General features: G+C 48.8%; 1 protein-coding gene across 7 annotated transcripts in view; it reads left to right on the top strand.

The window, feature by feature from the left end:
• Positions 1–19,517, top strand: part of SMYD2 (SET and MYND domain containing 2) — a 52,405-nt gene that overhangs the window by 15,845 nt on the left and 17,043 nt on the right. For 2 of the 7 annotated variants that reach the window (NM_001160091.1, XM_084974112.1), the window contains 4 exon segments: positions 3,892–3,955; positions 14,221–14,331; positions 16,759–16,819; positions 17,551–17,675. In NM_001160091.1, the coding sequence (NP_001153563.1) occupies positions 3,892–3,955; positions 14,221–14,331; positions 16,759–16,819; positions 17,551–17,675 (361 nt within the window). 7 annotated transcript variants of the gene reach the window in all.

Raw genomic sequence — 19,517 nt, 5'->3', positions numbered from 1 at the left:
ACTGTATTCAAAGTTAAAAATAGACTGTTATAAGGTATTTCATTTTAAATGACAACCATTCCTGTTAATGTAACTTTTTTTTTTTTTTTTTTTAAAGAGGCCTGTTTTCCAAAACAAAGGAATTAGAACAGTGTGGTTTTACAGTTTTTGAAATCGTTTTAATGCCTGGATTGCATAAGACAAGGGGATTTTCAGATATGCTTCTGAATTCAGTCTGGGGTATTATGGTGTTTTGGTTGAAGTATGCGGAGAAAATCTGGCCTCAGATATGTGATTGGAAGGAGAGGAGTATTTTAATAGCCTTCTCAGCCAATTGGGGGTATTCTTCAATTCAACACCAGAACTCAATAAGTAATTTTGTCTCAAAAATTAGTGGTAACGTGCAATCTGAAGCCGTTTTTGTGAACTTATGTGCTCTATTAAAATTTTTTAGTCTGTCTTGCACTTTGATTCCTTTAGCCATGTATAATTTTTCAAATATCCTACTCTAGTCATTTGGAAAACATTGGCTCAGTAAATGATACAGACTTTCTAAAACTTGATTTCATCAAGCCATATCAAAGCATCACAGTTGCTAATCCCACCACCAGTCTCTTCAGATGAGAGATTGTCGAGCTCAGGGCGGCAGATTATGTATGTTCCAGAATTCTCATTCGGGCTCAGAAGCCCACATTTATCATCGGCCGCAGATAATACCAATTGTTTTCCTTGACGTAATGGGCTCGCGTCATTCATCCCCATAATGTATCTGCAAACACGCGAGTCTGAGCGACCAGTTTGTCTAAAGTAAAAGCGGTACTTCAAGACAACCGTGGCTGGTTCCGTTTACAGCTGCAGGTGATCTTCCGTGAGACAACCGCCATCCTTCGGTGGGAGCACAGTTCCTGCCTTCTTCCCATTTCGTTACACGATGTCAAAAAAGATACATTCCGGAGTTCCCGTTGTGGCTCAGTGGTTAACGAATCCGACGTGGAACCATGAGGTCGAGAGTTCAATCCCTGGCCTTGCCCAGTGGGTTAAGGATCCGGCGTTGCCATGAGCTGTGGTGTAGGTCGCAGACGGGGCTCGGATCTGGCGTTGCTGTGGCTGTGGTGTAGGTCGGTGGCTATAGCTCCGATTAGACCCCTAGCCTGGGAACCTCCACCTACCGTGGGTGCGGCCCTAGAAAAGACAGAGACAAAAAAAAAAATACCAAAGAGTCCAGATTTAGCGACGTCAGTATTGGTTCCCGCTTCATTCGGGGTATTGTCAAGTGAAACTGGCTTTTCCCCCGCTCCTGGGAGTGTGCAGGGGTGAGGACTGCTGGGACTGCTTGGTGCCACTGCTCTGATTTGCACTAAAGCATCCCAGGTTTCACCCTTGAGGCACCTCACACCCTGGACGTGGAGCCCAGACGTCAAGATAGGAGAGCAGTAGTTTCGTTCTGGAAATAGTTTTTTCACCTCATGGACCTCCCGCAAGGGTCTCCAGACCTTTGGCCGTCTACTGACCACAGCTGGCAAAGAACCGGGGTTGGTAGTAGGAATTACTGATGACCAGTCTGACAGGTTAGCGCATTCTCCCTGGTGATCCTGGTTGGTGGCTGTGGACTTGGTGACTTGCTGAATGAAGCCCGGCCTCCAGAGGACTTATTATTTTGCTGAAATCCCACTGGAGCTCTTCCTGAGCTCAGCAGGACCCAATTGCTTTTTCTCTTCCCTGAGGTGCTACCTTGAGGCTGAAAATAAACCTTGGTTCAGTATTAGCTTTACTGCTGGCACATGTGCAAGAAGAGTTCTCTATTTAATCCTTGCTTTTTTTGGTGTGGTATAGGGCTCATCAAGACATTTTTGTGATAATTTCCTAATCTTTTTTGTCAGGGGTCCTTAATTCTGGTTTCAGAGGCTCTTCACTGGTCCATATATAGGCTTGAGGGGGCTCATGACCCTTGAGATTACACAGAATTTTCTGTGGTTGCTCGGGAGCTGGGCAGACGATGGGTGGTTGGGGAGAGTTGGTAGCTTCAGTGAAATTCTGAGTTACGTGGTTCTCCCCCTGCAAACCCTGCGTTAGCAAGTGGCTGTCTTGGGGGGGCTGTTGTAATGGTGGTGCCTCCCCTTCCCTTGTCCCGTTCCAAAGGCACTTCTTTTTGGAGAGAATTTTCGAAGTTCCCTCCTTGGCTTTGCCCGTCTCTGTCTTCCATCCTCTTGGCATTTCTTCGCGGTCGGTGCCACTTCACGCTTGCCCACCAGTCACTTCACAGTTGTTGCTGGGCGCATCATCCGTCCTTTCCCCCTTAGCATAAAACGCAGGAGAGCAGGGACCGTGCCTCTCGCCCAGATGCACCCTCCGAGGGGATTTCAGGCCAGAGACTCCACTCAGCCAAATTAGTGGGTTCCTTTTTGAACCACGGAGATGTGCAAACTTGGAATATTTATTTATACCTCAACTGCAAGATGCGTTTTTCTCCCACACATTCTTCAGTCTGCTTCTTGGAATCCAAGTGCTGTCATGAAAACTGCAAGGCCGTCTGTTTTGTTCCAACAGTAGCATTCTTGGAACATTTTCCTGATTCCGTGGGAGGAGTGTGGTGACTGCCACTCGCTGACAAAGAGCAGAGGCGGACGCTGCAGCGTGATCGTGTGTATGTCATAAGATAGCAGCTCCCCGGGTGCACTGCAGAAGACGGGGGTTGGGCATCATGGGGCACCGCTGCAGTGCTGGGGGCAGCCCTGGCAGCAGCGGGCATGCCCTTCACGGCATCAGCATTTCGCTAAGTCAGCAGACTGTCTTCGGCACGGTGGGTGAGAATCCGCTTTGCAGAGAGTGCTCTGATTGAATCATGGGGCTCTCCCCCCAACCTCAAAAATTTGTTTTAGGAGTTCTGTCATCGGTGGTTTATTTCAGTGGCTTCACAGTTTTTGGAAAAACTCGGGTTGGTCAACCAGTGCACCAACACCTAACAGTTTGGCAACAGCGATATCCGTGTGCTCTGTGGCAGTGAACGGGGAGGACTGAGGGAATTGTGACGAGGCAGAAGAATCGCTCAGTAGTACACGGGCGAGGTGGAGATGTGTTCCAGTCAGATCCAGTAATAGTTTATTCAAGAATCTGTTCCCACTTGCTGAGTTGCATTTTTTTTCCTTTTTCTTCTCTCTTTTAAAAATTAAAGTGTAGCTGGTTTACGTTGTGTTAGTTTTTAGGTATACAGCCAAGTGATTCAGTTATACAGATGCATCTGTAACTAGTCTTTTTTGGGTTCTTGTCCCTCATGGTTTATTATAAGCTCTTAACTACGGTTCCCTGGGCTATGCAGAAGGTCCTTGTTGTGGGCTGCACTGTGTTCAAACGTAGCCTTCCAGATCTCATTAGCATTACTGATGTGCTCCATGCTCTCTTCGGCATCACTGGCGTCTCTAAATCCTAGAGGCTGTCCCTCACATTGCGTTTTCACCGAAGTAGGTGGACCTTCATCCTCCATCTTTACAGGCTCCAGCTTCCAGGATGGCTTTGTTTATTTCTGTCCCTTTTTAGCAGGTGAGAAAATCAGGACATAAGAGCCTTTGGCTCACCCCCGACGAATGAATAATAGCACAGGTGACGTTCACAGCTGTAGTGTCCCAGGCCAGGCTGATGAGTCAAAGGGTATGTCATTGGTCTCTTTGGAAAGTGCCCTTCACCCTGTCGGGGTTGGTAAATGTTAGCACGTGTACCTTTGCCTCACTCACTACTCAAGGGTTGAATCTGGTCAAACTCTCCTTTGGGAAAATGCCACTTATCAGTGGGAGAGCAAGGTAAGGTGACTCTTGGCTCTGCTTTCAGACCAGATGGCTGTTGCTATTGCATGATAAAATTGTGCAGCTTCACGTTTCTCTGCCTCTCGCCACTACAGTGCCCTTTCTGTTTTTTAAGGAAAGAAGGATTGTCCAAATGTGGAAGATGCAAGCAGGCATTTTACTGCAATGTGGAGTGTCAGGTAGGTGTTGGGCCACCTGGCAGGGAGGGCCTCGTTTCCTCTGAAGATCGAGAGACCCCAGGGGCCTTCTCTTCCTTGTCAGGGCATCCCCGTGCCCTCCTGCAGCCAGGGCTGGAAACCCTCGTTGTGGCGTAGGATGAGGCTGGATCCCCTGTCTGCTGGCCCGGAACCGACGGGCAACCAGGGACGGGCAGTATCATTTCGGGGCCACCTATGGGATCAGAAATGAGGCACTGGTGAAGTGGGAAAGACCCAAAGAGAGCCATGTTGGGTACCGGCAGGTGTATGGCCAAGGTCGATGGTCTGCCCTCCAGGCTGCCAGCAACAGATGGAACATGCAGAGATGACCAATGGAAAGTGTTTAAATGCTGTCCTTAAAGCATTTTAATCTTTGCTCTCGCTGGTCTTTATATGTATATATTCCTCTTGCAGGGCACATGTCACCCTCAGGCTGTTCTAACCCAGTCTGATTCCAGCTAGACTTAGGTGAGCCCCTGGCGCAGCTCGTGTATAGCCAGAGGGTGGGGGAGGCTTCCCTGAACTTGGACCTGGAGACCTAGGGGTGGTGCCTCAGCAGTAGTTGGGGCTGAACGTGTTGGGGAGGCGGGATGCATATAAGCCACAGGCCAGCTGGCTTGAGGGATACGTCTCACGGGAGTCCTGTAACCCCGGGATGGGAAGCTCAGGGGGAGTGTGAGGGGCTCTTGGTGGACCCATTGAGGGTCAAGGAGTGGTATTTTCCAAACTTTTCTTTTTGACTATGTAGGTCTACAAAATGTTCCCGGTATTTTACAGAAAATGCGTTCCATGTTCCAACAATTCGGTTTTTTTTTTTTTTTTTTTGTCTTCTTAGTGCCACACCTGTAGCAGATAGAAGTTTCCAGGCTAGGAGTCGAAATGGAGCTGTAGCTGCCAGCCTCCACCACAGCTCATGGCAACACCAGATCCTTAACCCACGGAGCAAGGCCAGGGATTGAACCTGCATCCTCATGGACACTAGTCACATTCGTTTCTGATGAGCCGCAATGGGAACTCCCCATATTCCAACAATTTGAATTTGGGGGAATGGGATCGTCAATCTCTGTATACCCTGCCCAGTCTATTTTAATTTTTATTTTATTTTTAAGTTTTGACCATGCCCCTGGCATGTGGAATTTCCTGGGGATAGAACCACCCATTACCACAGCAGTGACAGTGCTAAATCCTTAGCCGCTAGGCCACCAGGGAACTCCAGTCTGTTTTAAAAAGGAAAACCTGCTAACACTCCTTAGAAATGCTCATGCCATTAAATGGTGGCTCTAAGTGACAGGGGTTTGTCCGTATCTGCACCTCTTATTTGCTGTTCTTCCCAGACCTGATGTTCTTCCCGCCCCCAGCCGGGGTCCACCTCTCATTACCCAGGTTTCATTGTTTCCTGTCTTCTTTCTGTGCATCTGGTCTCGGGGCGTTGTTACCAGTGGGAGAGGTGGCTGAGCTCCAGTGTCTCATCTGACCACTGGGGCTCCTGTCACAGGCACCCCTGGCCAGTAGGAAGCATAGGCCGAGCCATTGGCATGGGAACAGCCACTGTAGCTTTGCAGGCCACGTGCATGTCCACCACCCTGTGTCTCCATGGCAGGCTTCCCGAGGCTGTCAGCCTGTGGGGCAGCGAGGATGGCGATGGGCTTGTCCTTCAGGGAGTGTGGCTGCTTTTGCTTTTTTAGAGCCTCACTTGCAGCATGTGGAGGCTCCTAGGCTAGGAGTTGAACTGGGAGTTGTAGCTACCAGCCTATGCCACAGCCACGGCAGCTCAGGATCTGAGCTGTGACTGTGACCTACCTTGCAGCTCACAGCAACACCAGATCCACTGAGTGGGGCCAGGGATCGAACCCACGTCCTCATGGATACTAGTCGGATTTGTTACCACTGAGCCACAAAGGGAACTCTGGCTGCTTTTGAAGAAGAGAGATCATACTTTGCTCCTGTCGATCGTGGGTAGAGAATTCCGTGGCTAGGTTGCTGTGCAATTGAAGAGAGCAGTGAGCCCTGGGAATGGCATGATTTGGTTCCAGGCCTGATAAGTTAGCTGTTTCTATGTTTAAGTTAAACCCTTCTCGAAAAAGTAACTCATTATGTTCTGGTTCTTTAAAGAGGCAAACTAGTAAATGTCATGGGGTCAGAGTATTATATTATAACCCAGAAGACTGAGGACATAGCCCAGCTCTGCATCTGACGAGCTCTTAATTCAGAGGAAATGGCAGTCTCGGTTTCTTTAAATGTCAACGAGGACAGTGGTCTCTATCGTGATGCCTTGTAAGGACCAAATGATGTGATGGATATGTGACAGTTCTATATTATCCATGATGCTAGGTGCAGGTGTGAGGGCTTACAAATAATATCAGTACAGCAATTGAGGCTGCACTGAAGCTTAGCTTTATGCAGAGAATAAAGCACACAGCATACTTTATTGAAGGTTTGTTTTTCACCTCAGAGAATAGATGGATCCTAAGAACTTGAGCTCCCCAGTGGTGTGCGCTGAGTCATGCTTGTTATGGGTGAATCTTAATTCTCGGAATTGTAAACTCTGCATACTCTAGAACATGGGAATTAGTGAGATGCCGAGCTGCCCCTGGGTCTCCGAGTGTGCTACTGAGCTGTCTTCCAAGTGGCACTGTTTTGAGGAGTCATGGTCCAGGTTGGGGTCTCAGGGTGGCCATTGTGGGTCTCTTGCTGTTAGGACCTAGTCTCCCAGATTTGCAGACTCACAGTGATGGGTGCTGTGCCTTGGGAGGTTCACAGTTACCAAGGACATCAACCTGCGCGAACAGAATGCCCCCCACCTTTTGGTCTTTTTGCCATTTCTTGGGCCGCTCCCGTGGCATATGGAGGTTCCCAGGCTAGGGGTCGAATCGGAGCTGTAGCCGCCAGCCTACGCCAGAGCCACAGCAATGCGGGATCCAAGACGTGTCTGCAGCCTACACCACAGCTCATGGCAACACCGGATCCTCAACCCTCTGAGCAAGGCCAGGGATCAAACCCGCAACCTCATGGTTCCTAGTCGTATTCGTTAACCACTGAACCACGACGGGAACTCCCAGAATGCCCCTTCATTACTGCTTTACATCAAGCAGCTCGACAGCCTATACATTCTCCTCCTGTAGATGAATTGCACAGGTCCGATCATAATGAGATGGCTTGTAGCAGGGAACCCCGGGATAGGGGGGTCTGCTTCTGGAATCCTAAGTCACGTAAAAGGTCCGGGCCAAGCTTGTCGTGTCCAGCCTTGTGATGAGCAGTCTTCCTTGCCCCCCACCCAGTTCGTGGGCCAGGGCACCTTTGGTCCCGGAGAGTGCTTCTGCAGGTCAGTTATTTTATGCTCTGTAAAGTGTCTCGGGACCAAAGGCTCCTCCTCGAGGACAAGTGATACCACAGTTCCTGAAGCCACTCACTTCTGGAGGTGAGGCTGGATGTGACCTGTAAGTTTCATTTTTGTTTCATCCGTCTCTTCTTGTTGAAGGCGGAGGCAGGCTCATCACCATTGAGGTTTTTCACCCTTTAGCACCGAAGAACTTAACAAGTGCAGGGCATTGTTTGATAATAAGGCAGAAGGGTCATAAAGTTTTAGTCAAAGTATGTGCCTAGAAATAACTGGCTGTACCAGGGCTTCCGTCTTAAAATCCTTAGGGAGGAACCTGGCATTTGCTCCACGTAAAAATGTATTCAGGAGTGTCCCTGTTGTGATGCAACGGGATTGGCACGGTGTCTGCAGCACCAGGATGCAGCTTCGAGCCTCAGCCCAGCACAGCGGATCAAAGGATCTGGCATTGCTGAAGCTGCGACTTGCGTCTGATCCTTGGCCTGGGAACTCCATTTGCCATGGACTCGCCAAAAATGAAAAAAATAACGTGTTCAGGGGTTCACCCGAGGGAGTGCTTGGATGGGAGCAAGGTGGAAGCTGTGTTACAGGATGAAACGTGGACAAGTGAGTGCAGTGGTGAGACGGGGAAGGTGATTGAGCGATTCTCTGCCTGAGACACGGCCCTCAGCCGCTGGTCCTTAGCTGGGCCTCCTTTAAAGGCAGACCCCTCCCACCGGGAGTCCCCAGGGGGCCACCAGTACCACACAGCAGATGGGGGCGGGGGCTGGAAAGGAGGTCACCCATCGATAAGAAAACGGCACCCACGGAGGTCGGGTAACCCACCCAAGGTCACACAGCCGCAGACGGCCGGCGGTGGCCTTTGCCCCTTTTCCAGCACTGCGCTCGGGGGCCTGAGGACCCTCTAGGAGAAGTGGCCTTTCGTGGAGGTGAAAGGGAAGACCCCTTCTAGTGCTCTTGTCTTTCCAGAAACCTCTGCAAGAGCCTAAGGCCTGCATTCCTCCCTGGGGTTGTCCTTCCACGGAACACAGCATCTCGGGAGATCCTCGGCTCTCTGTGGGTCCTCGCGAGCCCTCCTCTCTGATTGCAGGGCTTTAGGATCATGCTTTATGTTATAAAATTTGGCTCTGTCTTGTCCCCTTTCCTCTCCTGTTGGCTTCCTTGACTCAGTGGGATCCTGCCAGAGGAAAGATTTTAATTGATGATGCATGAAAAGGTAATGAGAGGAAATATAAAAGAAAGAAGAATTCCTTTTTAGTTAGGCTTGGTGTGTCACCTGCGAGTTTTAATGAACTATATTTATTTTTATAAACATGCCTGGGAAGCTAAGTGTATTAGTCACCCACTTAGACTTTTTCATTAAATCGTGACACGTTTGAAGAGGAAGAGTGGGTTTTTTTTTTTTTTTTTTTTTTCAAGTTATTTCATAGGGGAAGCATTGTGGAGTCGAACTTTCTGGAGTATTATTTCCGAACATCAAGAAATAGAAGAAGATGATTTGTTTTATAAATGGAGGCGATGGGACTAGGAGTGTGCTTTTGAAAGTGGGAAGGAGCCTATCCTGATGGAGATTTTCCAAAGCACGTGTGAGGAGCATGTGATCAAAGACTCGAGAATATTCTTGACTTTCATCATTGATTAGAAAGTAACCGAAGTGTACAGGATGTCTAAGAAATCCTCCCGTGGCCGGTTGTCGTTTGGGTGATGAGTGAATGGGACCAGAGTCGTAGGTTTAGTCCCGGGTAAGTTCGCTTTGCTCTCTTATCGCAGACATAGGAAGCACCTTCCACAGAGCCACTCTTTTTTCTGCGTGTTTAACATGACCCCTAGGAAAAGGTGTATAAGAATAAATGAGTGCATCCCATCCCTCTTTTACAGAAACAGGAAACAAAGCAGATGTGCCTGGGATGGGGACAGTTTCCGCAGTGTCCGTCATCTTTGTGTAAGGGGGTCACTGAGCCCCGATTTCCTTTTGCCCTCTTCCTCTCGCAGAGAAGGGTCATGGAGAGCAGAAATCTGTGCCATTTTCTTACCGTTGCACATTTGAAGAAATCACCAAGGCATACTGCTCCACAGTTCAGAAAATCACACAGGCATGTGTAAAAGTGGACCTGGTCTGGGTTGAAAGCTCAGAGCAAGAGAAACACCAAATGCAAGAGTCCGAACAGGGGACTTCACAACAACAGTCCCGTCTCTTTATGCAGGGAGACAATGTATCATTTGCTCAGCAGAAAACTGGATGACACAACAGTCACTCTTTTCTTCCAGTGCTGGAAATGCAGGTGCACCATGAGGCCATTTTGCGGCTCTTTCTCCCTCTTTAGGTGTGTTTGTCCATGCAAAGAAAGGAGAGTCATGCAGAACCATTATTACATGGGCTGAAAGTGAACCAGAACTTTAAAAAAGGTACCAGAAGTTCCCTTATCTTACTGCTGCATGGATTTTATTCTTTAAATTTATTGCACAAATAATCCATGCTCAGTCAAAGTACAGACTGAAAGAAGAACAGAAAGAGTATCCATAATTTATAAATTTATCCTTCCAGAGAAAATCACTGGTAATGCTTTGGCATATGTCCTTTTGAATCTTTCCTGTGCATTTATTTGTGTATTACTTTCCTGGAAAATGGGATCCATCTGAGGTTTACATTAAATTTTTAAAGGTTGCAATCAGGGAAGGAATAACAGCTTGAATTTGAAGAACACTAGTAGAAAAAGTTTGAGGAAATGGGAGAAAACATTTTTAAAAGCGTATAGTTATAGAACCATTCTGTGTATAGTGGAACTGCCAATACTAAAAAACAAAGCACAAAGCAAAAAAAAAAAACCGCTATTCATGGTAACCCTTATTCCTATCTGTTAGGTTAGCTTAATTTTTTTTTTGGTTTCAGTTTTGTCCAATCTGATTGTTTATAATTTCTTCTAGGCAAAATTGGGGCAAATTGCCCCTGCCAGGTTCTCTAAGGTGTGTGGACCATGTCTGTGACAGGAGGAAGTGCATCAGGCTGTGCTCAAACCCAGCTGACACTTCTACTGCAGGCTCCTCTCCCCTCAACTTTTGTTGTTGTTGTTGTTGCTGTTGAAGAATGAAAGTCGAAGAATTCCCTGAGGGCTCCGCGGATTAAGGATCTGGCTTTGTCACTCCAGTGGCTTGGGTCACTGCTTTGGCATGGCTTCGATCCCTGGCCCAGGAATTTCCACAGGCCGCAGACCTGGCCAAAAAAAAAGAGAAAGAAAAAGAATTAAAGGCGAGTAGTGCCTTGTGGTACATCTCTGTCGTTTCCACCTTCTGACAGCAGGTGAAAACTTCTTACCTGGTTAAGTCACCCTCGATGGAGCTTATGTGATTCTGCACTTCTTGAACTTAGCCGGTTCTCTGACCTCCCTGCTCTGTGTGTGACTGTATCACATCCTAGATGCCCTTGCTTTGACCTTGGGTTCTGATGTAGTCATAAACTACTTGAAGTCAGAGATGCCATCTCCCATGTCTGTCTCGGGGTCCGTTGCAGGCTCAGTGAAGGAATGAAGGAAGCAGTAAATGAGCAGTCACCGGCGTTTGTTGAGAGCGCACTGTGTGCCAGGCACTGGTCTGAGTGCTTCTTGGGGTTCTCTCATTTATTGGAGCCTCAGGACGGCCCTTTGTGGTTGCCCAAATGCCTTGTTATGCCTTCTGAAGGTCCTGTGTTTGTGGGCAGTCTTGAAGCTTTGTGTCTGATTATCACTGCTGGAAGGTGTAAAATCATAGACTTAGACTTCTGGACCTGCTAAGTAACTCAAGGATCATGTTATTGACAGCCAAGGATGCAGATGCAGAGGGATTAAGAGGCCTGCCTGGCGTCACATAGCTGCTCCGCTGCAGAGGGCGGGTGAAGAATGCAGGTTTCCCCGAGCCCCAGACCAGTGTCCTCTTACTTGACAGCTCTCTGCTCTGCCCCCAGAGCCTGTCCTGTGGTTAGGTCCCCTTCCCTTCGAGGACGTTAGCATCAGTGCATGTCAACATTGGGTGTTACTTATATTCACATTAAGTCACTGTTAATTCTAGGAATAAATCGTAATAATGCATTAATCATATTAAGAAATGTTAAGCGTTCCCATTGTGGCTCAGCAGTAATGAATCCGACTAGTATCCTTGAAGACTCAGGTTCGATCCCTGGCCTCGCTCAGTGGGTTAAGGATCCAGCGTTGCCCTGAGCTGTGGAGTAGCCGTGCCAGACACGGCTCAGATCTGGCATTGCTGTGGTTCTAGGGAAAGCTGGCAGCTGCAGCTCTGATTCGACCTCTAGCCTGGGAACTTCCATATGCCACATGTGCAGCCCTATAAAGCCATAAAAAAAGAAGAAGAAAAAGAAAGGAAGGAAAGTTAACATTAAACTTTACTCCCAGATCTCATTGTCAAACACCAAAGACACTACCTACGGTTCAGAAAACAGCATCATCAAGGCCCTGCAAAGGCCTTTTCTTAGCATTCCTGGGGTCACAGTGGAGATGTGTTCTTTTTGTCACCTGTATCCAGCTGTCCCCAGCTGGTGGACCTCACCTCCCTTGGACATCCCAAGGCCAGAAGCTCTCTTTGTCTTTCCCTTTTTGCTTTGCATTTGGGGAGGGAGCTTGTTTGTCTGATGGGAGCAGGACCCACCTGTTCCTGCCTTGTTGCCTTATCACTGTGCTCTCATTTTAGGCTTTGGCTAAAAACAGATCTCACTTCTCCCCTGTGCATATCTTGTCATTTCTTTCTCTTCCTGCTCTTAGTTCTGGTCAGCACAGTGTTACTTAACTCAGCAGAACATCTTGGCATGGAACTTGAGCCAAGGGTCTGTGCTCCGGACTCTGCATCGCATCGCTGACTAACGTGTGTCCTCCCTTCTTGGAGTGGGGGCAGGCGGACAGAGACAGCTTCACTCATTTAGCGACTTTATTGGCTGCCTAGTCAATGCCAGGCACTGTTCTAGGTTCTGGGGTCACGGGCATCCTCAAAACAGACTGTTAAGCCCCTTTATTTCAGCAGGGGCGGGGCCAACATGGGCAACCAAAAAGCTGATTAGTGTGTCGTATGCTGGGTGGTAGAGGTGCTAAGAAGAAACATACAGCAAGGAAGGGGGCTGACGGGGACGTGCTGCTTTGACGGCACCTCACGGCAGGTATCTTGAGAAGGCAACGTGTGAGCCCAGACATGGAGACGGGAGGGAGGGAACGAGGCGAGGGTCTGGGGGACGAGGCGTCTGGCCAGGAAATGCAGCAAGTGCAAGAGGTCTCGAGGTAGGAGCAAGCTCGGTCTGTCCAGGGAGCAGCAAGGAGACCTCTCAGCCATGTGTGGACTGGGGCAGGGGCTCGAGGTAGGGGTGATGAGCTCAGAGTGGCGGAGGGGACTCCTGCCACGTGTGGCCTCGTGGGTCATCTCTAAGACTCTGCTTTTTGTGCTGGGCTGAGAAGGCTCTGAGCTGGGTCTTGCAGAATTGATCACTCTGGCTGCTCAGGGGCATAGCCCTTGGGGAGCAGGCACAGGAGCAGGTGTCTGGGTACAAGGAGAGGGGGCAGCCACGGGAAGCGGGTGTCAGGTCAGCCACAGAGTAGAAAGGTAGGGGGTGAGAAGGGATCAGATGCTGATGTGTTCTTTTTTTTTTTAATATTTGTTTACTTATTTATTTATTTTAGGGCCGCACCTGCAGCATATGGAGGTTCCCAGGCTAGGCTGGGGTCAAATCAGAGTTGTAGCTGCTGGTCTATGCCACAGCAATGCCAGATCTGAGCCACGTCTGTGACTGACACTGAAACTCACGGCAACGCCGGATCCTTAACCCACTGAGCGAGGCCAGGGATCCAACCTGCGTCCTCATGGATGCTAGTCAGATTGGTTTCCACTGAGCCACACTGGAAACTCCAGTGCTGACATGTTCTGAAGGCAGACAGGATGGATTCACTGGAGAGGTGACTGTGGAGTGTGAGGGAGAGGAAGGAGCCCAGGAGGACTTGGCGGGGGCCGGGATCTGGCCTGAGCATCTGGAAGAACAGACGGGCCATTTTGTGAGGCAGGAAAGGCAGAAGGAAGAACTCCGCGGTACCCAGGTCCACCAGGGCAAAGAATGTGTGCCACTGAGTCCGCTCCTGGCGGCCTCTCAGCCCTCCCACCACACCTGGTTTTCATCAGAGCTCATACTGTCCAGCCAGGTCCCAGTCACCTCGTGCTAACCTGTCACCAGCACCAGCATCATCCTTTACGCCCCAGCCCTCAGGGCCTTCTTCCCTGGCCTCCACGGCACCCCGTGTGCTTCTCCTCCCTCAGCCTGGGGCAGAAAACATCAAGGCAGCCGATAGAAAGGAGTCCAGCTTTCCTCTTTTATCAAAATGTCTCTAGGAAGTCTGCATTCCTAAATACTCCCAAGAGTTGCCCTGGGCAGGCTCTGAGGGCCCTTGCCAAAGCCCTTTTGTGTTTCATTTGTATCGCCTGTGAAAGGGCACTAGGCCACCTCTCAGTTATTTACCCCGATGCGAGAACAGAGCCAGAACAGAACCGTAGGGAGCAGAGCCACATCCGTGGCCCGTACCCAAGTCACTCGCCCTATGACTCGACAGCATCCGCAGATAATGGAAAGGTGTATGTGTTGTTAGGAATAATGAGGGGATTCGAGATACCGGATGCCCGGTGGAACACCACAGAGGAGATTTCCTCTTGCCAACAGTCTTGCCAGGCCCGGGTCAAGGTGATACCACCACGTCTGTCTTAAAGGATGTTTTCAGCTCTAGCTTTTGTGAGCATCACCGTGTCTTCCAAAAGGAAACATATTTCACCTGACCTTGATGAAGAGGACTTACTGTATCCTCTCTTCTTGAACTTGATTGCTCTGTGTGTGTGTGTGTGTGTGTGTGTGTGTGTGTGTGTGTGTAACATGTATATATATTTTTAACTTTCCCAGAAAGAAGATTGGCCCATGCACAAGCTGGAATGTTCTCCCATGGTTGTTTTTGGGGAAAACTGGAATCCCTCAGAGACTGTAAGGCTGACGGCAAGAATTCTGGCCAAACAGGTGAGGAACTGGGATCTTGTTCAAGTGGGTTTTATTTTATTTTTTCTTAAAGGTCAGAAGGATGAGCACGTGACCCCTGGTGGTCATCTCTCACCAAGCGTTTGGGGACCCCCATTTCCCATCTCATCCGTTCGGACAGGGGCGCGAACGACCCTGCAGGCGTCATCAGCTGGTTTGTTTGCCCTGTGCAGCGAGGATGTCGCTTATCCCAGGCCAGGAACAGAGACACAACAACGAAATTCTGGGCTTGTAGTTTTTCTATTTTTGATGCTTTTTTGGGAAAAAGTACATAGGTTTTCTATTTTTTATGAAAAATACATATTTTTAAATGAAAACTACCGTGTGAAAACGGAACAGTAAATTTGAGTGACCTAGGGACCCAGGCTGGCCGTGGATGCTTTGGGATGTGCCCTCTTTTCCTCCTGACACACAGTGCGTGCCCCCGCCCCCCGTCCTGTGCGGTGCCCTGTTCCTCTCTGTGTCCTTTACCTGCCCTGGCTCAGCAGGCGGGGAGTGGGGTGGAGGGACAAGCATGGCATACTCGAGGAGAAGGAGAAGGAAGAGTACATACGAGACAAGGCCCGTGGAGAGGAGGGGAGGGCGGGGACCCTGAGAGCCATCGACCGTTCCCTCCAGAGAAGAAGCCAGGGCCGGCCAGCCTTTCCCCTCGTTCGGTCAGTCCTTACCGACTGCATGCTCGTAGATGCCTGATCAGCACAGGACCACACTGCAAGGAGGGGAGGAAAAGCCCTATAGGACGTGTCCCTGTGACCTGGTGAAACAGGCTGCCCAGGGCTGCCAGCTAGCGATAAGCTGGTGGCAGGGCCTCCGTGCTGGAAATCTTTTAAAGCTGAAATTTCATTTTCCTCGTCTTGATCGCTTCCTCCACCCCACCTCCCTCTGTTAAAATTCTCTATTTCTTAAAAAAAAAAAAAAAAAAATCTAAACCAGGTGCCATAGTTGCGATTAGCTCAGATCTGTCCCTGGACTGAGTTAGGAGCCTCAGCATCGTAAACAGAAGGCGGACATTTCCGGCCTCTGAGATCATCGTTCCGTTCTGTTCGGCTCGGGTCAGGTGCTTGCTGAAATGCCACTTCACCAGCTCCGGGTAACCGAAGGCATTCAAGGCTTGCCTGTCGGGCAAGACCGAAACATCAGAATTGCTTTCCCTGGAGGAGGTTAGCTTTTGGAGCCTTAGTAACAATTTAAATATATGCCGAGTCCTTGGACGGAAGGAAAGGGTAGGAGGAAACGGGTGAGGTGGCACATAGGCCAGCAGATTCCATCTGTAAGATCTCGGGAGGACGGGGTGACCAGTCTGCTGGTTCTCTCTTACCCCCACCACCTGACATGATTCAAAGAGCTGTGGTGAAGAATTCAGAAGAAACTGGTGCCCTTGCCTGAATGAAGAGTTTCCCCAGGCAAAATGACTGACTGATCTTAGAGAAACGGATCCTGTGAATGGGAGATTTCTGCTCCCAAACAAGAACTCTTGAGGTGTTTCGGCACCAGGAGGGTTGTCTGAATGCTCTGATGAGTTTATACCAGTTTCATTCAACTTCTATTGTAATTACTACTACTACGAACAGTCTATTAAATGAAAAGTTACCTGGCCATCTTTTGATCTCTCTAGGACTTGATGATTAAAAAAAAACCAGACCGTTTGCATGCTAGTCGCTTGCAAAGGATTCAGGGAGACCAGCTACCCAACTACCAAGGGGAAGTGTAACATGTTCACTAGGGAGGGGCGCGTGCCTGGCTGGACCACCTGTATCCCCAAATTGAATAGCCGGATTACAAAGACACGGCCTTGGGCCAGCTCTTGAGCTCTGCGTTTGAACTCTTGTCAACACCAAGTTTATTCATGTCCTCAAAGCCTGGCGGGTTTACTATTGTCAGCTCCTCTTGGGGTGTCTAGAACAAAGCCGGCAACACGTTTCAAGTGAATCTGGGCTCACGGATACCACCGAAGGTGTTCTTTTTGAAACCCCAGAATTTGAGATCATTTTCGCCTATGCTTAAAGAAAGTGTGAAATGGATGGGGGTTTGATTTTGTTCCTTTTTAGAAGGAGAACTAATAAATGGGATGGCTTAGCTGTAGATGCAGCCCTTTTAAGTCAGGGTCCGAAAAAGTTGTTTCCTAGCCACTGTTCTTCCCTGTAACAAGCATTTTTGAGCCTACTGTGTGCATAGCATTATCTGGGTGTCAGGAATGAGGCAGGTGCTTCTAAACGCTTTTCAAAAGAGTCTTGGATCCGGATGGTGGGCACACCCTCTCAGAGCCCCAGTGGCAGACTCCTTGGCCAGCTGTCTTTACTTTGTTGAGAATTGTTGCTTTTTCCCTCGTGTCAGCGTGAAAGTGAGAGCACTGCTTTTTGCACCAGTTGTTGAAATCTGTGTCTGTGTGATTTCTTCCCCACTTACTAGAAAATCCACCCGGAGAGAACCCCTTCCGAGAAGTTGTTGGCCGTGAAGGAGTTTGAATCACGTAAGTCTTTCTGTGTCTGGGTGAGGTGCTACCCTGGCCACACGTTCCATGTGGATTAGACCCGACCGAAGAAAGGAAGGCGAATATACGGAGTCTTAGTGGTGGGGCGGGGTTTTACAGTGGTCAGTTTTTACCTTTTTATTTTGACGAGTGTGCTGTTTTGAAAAATAACTCCAAGTTCGTTTTGTTTTGTTTTCCGAGTTGATGGGATTGCTAGGAAATAATTAAGAGGAAGTAGAAACTTGCAGGATGAATTATTACATCCCGAGTTGTCTCCTGCTGGCTCTCCTGGCATGCTGAATATTTTTGGATCTTTGCTCAATTGCGGTTCTGTAAACAGCTGATGTCCTTACTGAAAGGCATTAAATCAGGGGCTGCCACTTCCTCGATCATGGCACAGACACGGAGACCAATTGGTGGTGGTGGTGGTGGGGGGGTCCCTGACTAGACAGGCTGGTTATCAGTCATTGCCATTCATTCCCGACCTCATTGCCAGTGGTCAGCTGTAATTCCATGTCCAGAGTGACTTGCAGTTGGCAGAGGAGGGGAAGAGAGAGATGGCATGCTTTTCTTGCCCTTAGATTTCTCGCTTAGACCAAGCAAGGAGGAGACTATTTCCTGGGGGCTCCGCATATTTTTTGCTTCTGCTCCATGCCCTTGGCAGTGCCAAGAGGATATAGTTGGAAGTCCAGAGTTTTCTACCTGGTGAATAATGGTTTGTTTACTCACAGATCTGGATAAGTTAGACAATGAGAAGAGGGACTTGATTCAGAGTGACATTGCTGCTCTGCATCACTTTTACTCCAAGCACCTCGAATTCCCCGACAGCGATAGCCTGGTGGTACTCTTTGCACAGGTAAGCATGCGAGCGTCAGGTGACACTTGGTCTAGCCTTTCCCTGCCCAAGGGCCTCTCCCCAGCGCATAGTCGGCAAAGATGAGCAGAAGTGGAAGGATGGCATCTGCTTGATAACATGGTTCTTGACCTGGTGTCTGGTAACCTTGCTGGGTGACCTTGAGCAGATCAGAGCCCATCTGTACTGGGCCTCACAAACAGGTGGAGCATAGGACATTCATCCTGCCTCTTGCTGCAGAAAGAGTTTATGAAAACAGCCAGACCCCAGAATCATGGCATCGTGGAACCTCTATGCGTGGAAAGGACCATTTGAGGTTATGACATCAAATTTGACTCTTCTTCTCTTAAACCTTCCCTTCTGACAGTAGTGGTGGGTTTTGTTTTATTTTGTTTTGTTTGTTTTTCACTGCTTACCAACACTGTATTAATAAAGCAGAGGCAAATACAGATGTCCCCAGGAAGGAGGCCATCTGATGGCCCCAGAAAGGACAGTCACCACAGAGAGAAGCCTAGGTGCAGGAAGTCTTTTCTGGATGGTTGCTAAGAAGTCCTATTTAGAGAAGCCTAGGTTTACTAAAACCAGATACTACTAACGAAAAAAAAAAAAAAAATCAGAGAGCCTTTTAGACAAATGCAGCTTAAATTCGATAGGGAGCTGGCCACCAGCCCTTTGGAAAGGCCAAGGCTGGGTGGGGCATGGCCAGTGCGGGAGAAGCCTTGCGCTGCATGCCGCCTGGCTGCATCAGCCATCCTGTTACTGGGAGGGTGGCTCTTACTGACCGGACTTCCTAGGTCGGATTTCTCCCCCAACAGACTCTTGCGTTTTTCCCTGCGAGCGGAACATGGAGTTGAAGGTGACCTTCCCAGAGGGAGAAATACTGGAATATTGTTGCGTGGGTGCAAGTAACCACATCCCCCTGCCAGAGCCTCCCATGTCTCGACAGAGCAAAGAGCTTTGGTGGATCCTTATACATTTTTGTCTTAGAACAGAGGGAGCACTTACGTACCCTCTGATCCCGTAATTCCATTTTTAGGAATCTCTCTGAAGGAAGTCATCAGAGATTATGGACAGAGATTGACATGCAAATTATTTATTTAAGAAAAGAGAGAGGGAGTTCACGTTGTGGCTGAGGACTAACAAATCCAGTTAGTATCTGCGAGGACTTGGGTTTGATCCCTGGCCTCGCTCAGTGGGTTAAGGATCTGGCATTGCCGTCAGCCGTGGCGTCACAGATGCGGCTCCGATCTGGTGTGGCTGTGGCTGTGATGTAGGCCAGCGGCTGTAGCTCCGATTCGACCCTTAGCCTGGGACCTTCCATGTGCCGCAGGTGTGGCCCTTAAAAAACAAAAAAAGGCAAAAAAAAAAAAAAATTAATTAATTTAAAAAATAAAAAAGAGAAAAAGAAAAGGAAATACATATTATAAATGGTTAGCAGTTAGGAGTTTCGTAAATTATGGCTTAGGCTTATAATGGAAGGTTATGTAGCCTTTATAAGTTATATTTCAAGAATGTCTAAAGATGGATAAAACGATGACATAACAATAAGTGCAGGGGAGTTCCCGTCGTGGTGCAGTGGTTAATGAATCTGACTAGGAACCATGAGGTTGTGGGTTCGATCCCTGGCCTTGATCAGTGGGTTGAGGATCCGGTGTTGCTGTGAGCTATGGTGTAGGTTGCAGACACGGCTCGGATCTGGTGTTGCTGTGGCTCTGGCGGAGGCTGGAGGCTACAGCTCCGATTAGACCCCAGCCTGGGAATCTCCATATGTCGCAGGTGTGGCCCTAGAAATGGCAAAAAGACAAAAAGTGTAAAAGCAAGGGAAGATGTATAGTACGAAAATTT

Source organism: Sus scrofa, chromosome 9 (assembly GCF_054392235.1).
Source record: "Sus scrofa isolate SSC_HxYL_T2T_F1_AM1 chromosome 9, Sscrofa_HxYL_maternal_Yorkshire_Landrace_v2.0, whole genome shotgun sequence".
Taxonomy (NCBI): Eukaryota; Metazoa; Chordata; class Mammalia; order Artiodactyla; family Suidae; genus Sus; species Sus scrofa.
Note: the sequence above shows the minus strand (reverse complement) of the source record. Positions and strands in the feature narration are given on the sequence as shown.